The 9,131-nt window shown below is 40.9% G+C and overlaps 1 protein-coding gene across 3 annotated transcripts; it reads right to left on the bottom strand.

Moving 5' to 3' along the window:
• Positions 1 to 2,140: 2,140 nt before the first annotated feature.
• On the bottom strand, positions 2,141 to 6,761 carry brms1 (BRMS1 transcriptional repressor and anoikis regulator). 3 transcript variants are annotated; one of them, XM_076725687.1, is made up of 10 exons: positions 6,650 to 6,761; positions 5,053 to 5,269; positions 4,873 to 4,963; positions 4,630 to 4,757; positions 4,013 to 4,092; positions 3,801 to 3,897; positions 3,450 to 3,539; positions 3,282 to 3,346; positions 3,157 to 3,196; positions 2,141 to 3,072 (listed from the first exon to the last, which is right to left on the bottom strand). In XM_076725687.1, the coding sequence occupies exons 2-10, from the start codon at positions 5,261 to 5,263 to the stop codon at positions 3,065 to 3,067; spliced, it is 810 nt and encodes a 269-aa protein (XP_076581802.1). In that variant the 5' UTR covers positions 5,264 to 5,269; positions 6,650 to 6,761; the 3' UTR covers positions 2,141 to 3,064. The 3 variants fall into 3 exon arrangements, with proteins under 3 accessions (XP_076581802.1, XP_076581800.1, XP_076581803.1); XM_076725685.1 differs by having other exon boundaries at positions 5,053 to 5,280; positions 6,650 to 6,759; XM_076725688.1 differs by having other exon boundaries at positions 5,053 to 5,265; positions 6,650 to 6,733.
• Positions 6,762 to 9,131: the final 2,370 nt, after the last annotated feature.

Below are 9,131 nucleotides of genomic sequence, written 5' to 3' on the forward strand. Positions count from 1 at the left end.
TTTTTGGAGTTTATAAGGATCCACCGAGCGCACCACCATTACAGTATGATTCATTACTAATGAGGCACACTCACTTTTATTTTACTTACAAAGCTTTAAGTCTGACTCCTTTTTAAGTTAAAGTTTAGGACCATTCTTCATATAGCCATTTCTGAGAGGTTTTATGCACACCAACCCCATGATTTAAGTATGAAAAACTGGGTGAGTGGCGCCTCCAAGGTGATGCAGAAGGATGCGCAGGGGAAGGTGTACACACGCAGCCACACTGGTCATAAAACTGCAGCTGTTCATCCAAGAAGTCAACAAAGCCATTGAGGGTAAGTGGTTAAAGTAAACTCATGACAAACTGTTTGGAGGACGTCTTCTTTCAGCTAAACAAAGAGCCTGTGTTTTCTCCTCTGTCACTCAGTCGCCAGCTTATGAGGTGCACCTTGATAAATCTTAAGTAGCATAATCCTGCAGCTGTGCAATAATTCCTGGCTATTGCACCGCTGCTTTGTGTTCATTACAGTGAGAGTTGTTTATAATGTTCTGTCCACTCTATTTGTGTCAGAGAGGATGCACTTAAATATTCTAAACAACTCAAAGTATAATGCAAAATCAACAGCAACACGAACAGCCTCCAAAATGGCCATTAAGTTGAAACAACAACTCCTACTAGTGCAACCTGTGTGAGAAAACCTGTGCACTGTCTCAGCACCTGGAACGACACCAGTAACCTCAATTGTGCAGCCAGTGTGGTAAGTGCTCCTGCAGAGCTGACCCCCTCACAAGGCACTGAGGCCAGCAGAGGTCATATCTCTGGAGTCACATCAGCAGCGTTAACCAGTGTGGGAGAAGCTTTGCTTTGCAGGCACAGTTGATATCCCACCAATGTGTTTACAGAGAAACCATACAAACATGATGAGTGTGGGAAACATTGGTTCTGCAGAGAACGATACCAGTCGAGTAAAAATAAGCCTAAAATGCCTATCCAAGACATACCCAAAGTAAATTGATAGCTGTTATTGAACCAATTGTAGTACACACATATGGTTTTGGTCTGTTTTGAAAGGTCAGGAATCACTGTAAGTGCTACCACATTGAGTAATAGCAGTTTAAACACACTTTTCTGCAAAAAGATGCTTGCAGATGACTCTATCTGGGATTTATTAGTTGAAAAACTCAATGGGACCACAGCATGAAGCCTTACCCTAGACTAGGCATCCTCCAAAAAAGGCAATGTATTATATTTATCTGCATAAATATATCTATATTTATAAAATCTAAATTTCAGAAATCTATATTGATATTTAAGACATCTATACCTTTATTTTGGCTATATATCTTTATGTTGAGGAGATATTTATCACTTCAAATCCTGTGTTTTATATAAATCCCTGTTAGTGTTAAATGGTAGACTTGAGGTGAGCTGTAAATAATCCACTGAAGTGGCCGAGCAGCATGTTCAGAATTTCATTGGCTATTCAAAGTGTCAGTCATCTGCACAGTCAGTTGTGATTGGTTCAATTGTCACACCCACATTATGAGTGGTCAGGTCATTTCAAACCTGAGACTCCAAAGAGTAAGTGGAGGAAACCAGGAGACAAACAGAATGAGGAGCACATTGTGGGCTAGTTTCAAAGGAGCACACGTCTTTCTGTGGATTATTATCTTGGACTGGACTGAGTATTTTTACTGCAGTGGGTCGTCTAGACTTTTTTCGATGTTACCAGACCGTTTTTGTCGGAGAGTTATGGATCTGTGGATCACGGAGAGACGAAATCGGTGAGTTGCCTCAGTTTTAAAAAACGGATGTTTGTCTGCTGCAAGTCCGCGTGCGGACCGTTGGAACTGTCTTTGCTGTCCTGGGTGACGTTAGCTTAGCATTTTTATTAGCATTAGCCAACACTCAGCTATTGTCGCATCTGAAATTTCTTACCCATACGCTATTTAGTGCTAAAACAGTATGCGAGATCTACTAACATGTCTGAAACCTTAGTATGAAACCAGCAGTATGTACACTGCATACTATTTACAGGGAAATATTAACATTACAACCCTAACCCAACAACAACACACACATTTCACAGATAGAATTACATTTTAGTTATTATACCCAAAATAAAGGTATACACATAAAAGGAACACGCAAAACCTTGTGTCACAAAAGATTAAAATTTTAATCACCATTATAAATCATTCTATAAATACATGGTTGTCATATCATTATCACTTATTTTAAATAGCAATAGATAACAAACAAGCAGTAAGATGGTTGGTTGGTGGGGTCAAAGCGAGGGTTGGGTCGGTTTCTCGTTTGGCCAGTCCGGTCTGGTGTGATTTTTATGTGAACCCACTCACCATGAGACATTTGGGCAAATTAAAAAAGTAGCCTACGTCAGCAACCTGTGCCAGCGGCTTTAAATCCAACTTGTGTTGCATTAGTAATGAGCAATGTGATCACGTGATTAACACAATGTTTGTTTTACCTACTTTATGTACACTCGTTTCATTTCAGCTCAGTGTAAGAGACTTTATTGCGTTTTGCTATCATATCATATGAAATCATTATTCAGTAACCCAGAATATGATTTTGGTGTCTTTTGAAGACTGGAAATCATTGAATAGCCTCACATGTGACTGACGCTCTTCTATTTTCTCTGGCATTAATTGCATCCATGACAAAAGTGAATGGTGAGAATAACAGATCACAAGGCTGCAAGATGGCAGACCAGAACGGGCTCTGATCAATCGAGGAGCGAGGAATCGTCTAATAAGACACCTTGACTGTACCCATTGTGTCACTCAGTGGTCGTGCTTGTGCTGCCCTTATGCACTCATTCATGGGCTGTCATTATGTTCAACTCAGGAGCAGATGTGTCCTGTGTGACGCCTAGTGGTAAAATTTAGCATTACCGATCCGGTCTTTGGCTTAATATCAACCTGGTTTGAATGTTTTTACATCGGCCCAACCCTAGTCAAAGGGGACAACACTGTAACCGTTAGTAGAAGTAGCTGGGAATGTGTGTGTGTGTTAATTTTGGTTTCTTTGCCGCTGGTCTTCAAAAAGATGCTCCTATTATCACCGCTCTGAAAGAAAAAATGAGAATGGCTTACAGATTAACTCCAGCAGTCGGTGTTTGTATGTATATGCAGATGGATAGACTGACTTACTTTCAACTTTCTTTTTTAGTGGTGACAGTGCTGCCTTTGCCTGAAAACACACAGAGATCAACATAAATCTGTAACCGTGATGCATTTAGCTGCTTTATTTGTTGGGGTGTATGTAGTGTTTTTACCTTCTTGATAGCAGTCCAGTCTTCAAGGATGTCAATGTCTCTCAACATGTAGACGATGAAAGGCCCTGCGAAACACAGAGGATATTAAGTCATCTGTTGGTCATAGCCTGAGCAAGAGGCACATAAGCTTTGAGGTACAGATGACAAATTCATAGGGATAAGTTTTACCTGAAACCAGAGCTACTTTCTTTCTCCTCTCTGACCGTCCCAGCAGGTTCTTTCTCTTACACTTCTTGCCCCTCATCTCATCACTCCACTCTGGAATGAGAAAATATAGCATTCATTACACAACTCGTGTCACTGTTTAGAAATCATTGTTTACATGCAAAGTCAGCTCTCAGTGGCTGACTATATGCTCCTTATGTGTAGTTCTCCAGAGGTACAGGATTTAATACGGCTGCTACTCTACTGTGCCTTAGTGTCGTTTTTAGGTTGTCATTGGTTGGTCTTCAGAGTGTAGTGTGTATGTATTGTATTATGCAGAGCCAGATTTAGTTTTCACAAGGAAAACAGCTGTACCTGAGGTGAGGTCGATATTCTGTCTGTCCTCCTCTAGTCTTCTGATCTTTTCCAGCAGTTCCGTCTTCATGGCATCAAACAACAGTGTCTGCTCACTCTGTAACATACATGTGCATAGCTTTCATTTTTCTAGTCATTTTGTTCAGGAACATTGGCCTGTGTGTGAGTGTCTGTGGGCAGTATACGGCATATACTGTGTGTGTGTGTGTTACCTCCAGGTGCTGCCTTGCTCCTTGTAGTTCACACTCGTGCTTGTGTTTGATCACCTGCAGACACAGCTCCCTGTACACTCCTGTACACAGAGAGGATGTTAAAGACAGAATAATGCTTGTTTCCTTCCTCTGCCATTATGTGATTATCAGGAGCTGGTTCATCAAGATAAGCAGGCCGTGCCACCATTTCTCCAGTTGCAAAAACATGACAGGAGAAGAGGGCGCAACATGTCGTAATTCAAATTAATCAGAGCAAAGACAGACAGACAGAGATGAATGTTTGTTAATCAACTCCACCCAATGGCCAGAAGTTGTATCACACTATTACAGACTTGAGAAAACGCACATCTAAAAATAACAGGTCTACTTATGTCTGCTGGAAAACAAGAAGATACGATAAAAATCATGTGTTGCTAATTGTAGCACATCCTACTTAATTTTTCAGGTATGTTTAGGGTACAGTCTGCAGGGCGTATTGCAAATAACCGAACAAAATCACATTTTTAGCTTTAAGTTTGACATCATGCCACTGCGGTCTAAGTGACTTGTAATGTCTGCCATGAGAGAAAAGCATAAAGCTGGTAAAATTCCTAGCTCCTCATCTTCCTTTTACTTACCGGCCACTTGTGTTCGTATCTGCATGCTGCTCTGTAGTGCAGCCAGTGGTTCTCTGTATTCGCCAGCCTTTCCTGTCAGCACCTCGTCCAGCTTCACTTTCACCTGGTTCAGCCGCTCCCGAAACAACCTGCAATCACACAGTGAAGTCAGTCCTCTCCTTCGTCTTTTCTTCCACTCCTCATATGACTGAGATGATTTCCAATCACACCAGAGGGACATAGTGCCCTCCTGTTTCAACTTACTTCTCTTTGAGCTCGTGAAACTGTTTTTCCAGATCCAGCATCTCATCGAGGCATTCTCCTCTCCTCCGCTCACAGTCTTCATCATCCATCTCTTCACAGATGATAGACAGAGGTGGTGAAAACACTGTATTGTCACCTGTCCTTGCATACAAGTCAAGCAACAGAGCAGTTGGATTTTACCTGAACTCTCCTCCTCTTCTTCTTCCTCCTCCTCCTCCTCACTCTCGTCCAAGTCGCTGTCCCTCTCCTCCATGCTCTCCTCCATGGTCTCCTCTCCTCCTCTCTCGTTCTCTCTTGGCTGCTCCACCTCTCCGTTGGCCTCAGGGAGTTGCGACTCTCCTTCTGCCTCCATCTCCTCCTCCGGCTCCCTCACAGGGGGTTGGGCAGGCATGCCTGGCTGAGAAAAAGCTGAAAAGTCAACCAAATCAAAATCTTGTCTTTCTCTTGTTGAGTTATTTCATCGGTGACATTCATTAAGTACAAGCGTATCAATATTTGTTCATTTTCAGCAAATTTTTGTTCATTAGCGGAATAACGGCGAGTCCCCTTGTTGTCTAAATGTGTTTACTACTGCCATGTGTCTACATCCCCATTGAGTAAGATGGCTTTATAACATTTATTATTTTATTTTGTTTTTATTTGAAGAGTCCTCCAAACTATTTTAGAATAAAAAGCTGCACATTTACTCAGGTTATAAACACATTTTGGGCATATAATTTCATGTTTGCTATTTTATTTTACATTTCCAAACTTCCTGCCACTGCGTTGATTTAGTCTTGCTAATTTTACACAATATGGGTGATACTGATGAATGACAACACTGTAGCTGCAATAACAGTAAGTCACAAAACAGAACACAGAAAGAAGACAGGGAGATAAAAGATGGTATTTTGATGGCAAAGCAGAGATTTGTCCGTGGTTTGACTGAGAGTTGTAGCTCACTGTGCAGATTCAAAGGAATTTGAATAGGGTAGCAGAGGGAAGCCCGCGGGACATCGAGCTACCGTATGGCTTCCGCATCTCTGTCAAGCTAGCTAAAAAACGCAGCACAACACCGGAAATTACCCGATTTTTCTCGATGAAAAGCAAAAAAAAAAGATACGTGAAAAACAAAACAATTCCCCTCACACCGCGTTAGAAACATTTTCAGAGAAATATTACAAACATAATAAAATCTGCTTATTTTCTCCAACGTTTGGCTATATCCATTAACAGAGCTTTCATTTTGTTACCTCACCGAACGTCCTGTTTCAACTCGGCTAACTTGACCACTAGTAGCTTCTGTGATGTCATACAGTAAGATGGGAAACGTTACGAGCCCGACGGCGGTATTTAGACAAAAATAAACACACGAACTGAGTCCGAAGCCTGTTATACTGTCAATCTATTTACTTAAACCCCCAAATAAATTGACCGACCCTCGTTATTGCATTTCATGTCAAATTAGCGGCAAATACACCACAGTGAAGTCAAGTGCAACACTAGCTAACAATTGAAACCACACAGCGAGGGAATGACTGCCTGCTCATCACAAAGTCACGTTATTCAATTTATTCCGTTGACACATATTTTCCCTAAATGTATCAAGTGTTTCATAGCAAACAATACTCCAGTGTTTAAATGTCACAAAGCACACTAAAGCATCGCCAGAGTAGCTCTCAGACTGACCCTGTCTCTCAACTGCACACGGATTAACAAGTAACGTTACTCGTCCATGCAGGCGGACGATGCTGTTAGTAAACAGATAACAAGCCGACGACTGGAAGAGCCTGCTCACCGTCTCCCTCCGCTCGCCTGTAGAAAGTGTAATTTATTAGATTTCCATTATTAAAAAGTACTTCCTCTTCACTTCTGCCTTCAGTTCGACACTTTGCCGGACTCTACAACCCGTAAATCCAGCCAATCAGCGCCAAATCTTACCGTCGGGGTGACCAATAGGACCGACCGTCCCCCAACGTCGTTTGTCCAATCACGATGCTCAAGCGGTGTTATTAAACCAATCACAATCCAGTTTACTGCTAGAAACCGTCAGCGTTAACCGATGGACTGGATTTAATACAAATACCGCGTATCTCCAGTTTTCAATGGCATTATAATATAATGACGCCAGGCCAGGTGAGATTACGCATGCACTACAATGAATACAGTGATTCCAGACTATAATAACTACAAAATAATTGAAAACTAGAACATAACTAACTTGTATAAAGTAACACATTTTAAATTGTTCTTACATTGCAAATCTTGTACAATAGCTTTGGCAATATTGTACACCCACTTGATTACAATACCAATACCAATGAAGCAATCTTGAATTTGAATTTCTAAAAGACTGTGATTGTAGGCCTCTGTGTTGTGATATATACATTATAAACCTAACATCAACACAAGGATCCAACTTTATCCCTTAAATCGTCCTGAGAAATAGTTATTCTAGGATTCAGAGATATCAGCACAATGCGATGCAGCCATTGTCCTACTGGTGTTCAGCATCACTCTGGGTTTACATTAACCACCCTTTACAACATTACAACAGAACGCAAGTCACAAAGTGCAGACCCACTCTTGCTTATACTGTACTAGGCTATAAATGCAGTGTTATACTGCAATAAACCAGAAGATGGCAGCAGAAGCAATGCAAACTGTCTGGTGGGCCATGCAAACTATAATGGTGGAATTCATATCATTTGGACAATAAACCTTTTTCATGGCAGACATTTTGGCATTATTGCAGCAAAGCTACAGGTGGAGCTAATTACATCAATCATGTCTGCTTTCCATTTCTTTGTATTGTGTAAGATGGTCAATGACATTTCTTACAGGGACACTTAATGGAACTGATCCGTACTTAGTGTTATTAATTACACCTGTGCTTTATCTGCTACGGCAAGCCAACATTATCTACAAATTGCACACTAATAAATATCAAATTTAAAAAGGATGTTTTGTTGAACTACATTAAAGCTAACAAACGGCTACATTATAATCTTTTAAGGATCTTCTGAAGCAGAGAACTGACAAATTCAATAAACGAAGAAACAATATGTCCATTTCACATGTTTTTATTAAAGTTGCATAAAAGTGTAACAAAATTGGGCAAAAACAAGACCTGTTGTTGATATTGCTACATTTGTTTGTTGGTTTGATCTAATCATTGTCCAAAAACACTTCCGCTCCTCCAATTCGCATGATTTAGCTCTTGTAATTAACCTCAATCATAATAATCAGTATATATATTTTTTTTTTGCAATTTTCCCCAACAGTAAAAAAACAGACTTCTCAATAACAGTCTAAGAAGGTATAATCCAAACCTGGATTTAGAAATGAAAATCCACTCAAATTCAGCTACTAATTGAGCTTGCCTCCGATCCGACCAACCAGAACGTCTCCAAAGAAATGCAGCTTGTGCTCGATTTGGAAACCACACAAGGAAGGCAAAAGCAATCGCACCAAAATGTATCTGAATGGATTTCTGTTCAACTACATGTTAATCCAAGGCCTGGCAACAAGAAGTGTCATGGTCACAATAAAAACAGAGCAGTATTCAAATGGTGAATGTAAAGAACATTGTCTTATCTAAATAAAATCACTGTATCAAGGCCTAAGTATTAAACACTCACTTCTAAAAAAAAAAAAAAAAAGAATCTCATTGTTTTTCATTGTTTCTCAAAAAAAAAGGAAAAGAAACCGAGCGACAGAAGATCCAAGATTCTCCACATGCCGCAGTTCTGCTCAGCAACGCATGTTTTTAGCAGTTTGCGTTACCTTTTAAAAAATGAATGTCTCCCGTTTATTTGGTTTGTGTAACATAAATAATACCTAAGGCAACATCTGTTTTTTAAAAAACAAGGAAAGGAAACTGAAGAGAGGAGAGAGGGGAGGACAGAAGGATGAAAATGGCAGGGAGGAGGAGGAGGAGGAGGGAGGGAGGGGATGCCAGGGAGAAATGACAGAGCAGCAAGATGAAAATGGGCCAGTGCGCGTGTGTGTGTGTGTGTGTGTGTGTGTGTGTGTGTGTGTGTGTGTGTGTGTGTGTGTGTGTGTGTGTGTGTGTGTTGGCGCTGAGAGAGAAAGAGACAGACAGTGGAGGTCTGCTGTCACCGCAGGTGTCAGCAATTGGCCACAGGAATCACAGCAAAACGCTACCACTTCTCCAATTGGCCGATGAGCTTCGGTCTCTCATCTGATTGGCTCAGGATCAGAAACAGATGGCTTATTCTTGGAGATGATTGGCAGCTGCAGCGGGGAAACGCACAGAT

This window comes from Chaetodon auriga, chromosome 24, assembly GCF_051107435.1.
Source record: "Chaetodon auriga isolate fChaAug3 chromosome 24, fChaAug3.hap1, whole genome shotgun sequence".
Lineage (NCBI taxonomy): Eukaryota > Metazoa > Chordata > Actinopteri > Chaetodontiformes > Chaetodontidae > Chaetodon > Chaetodon auriga.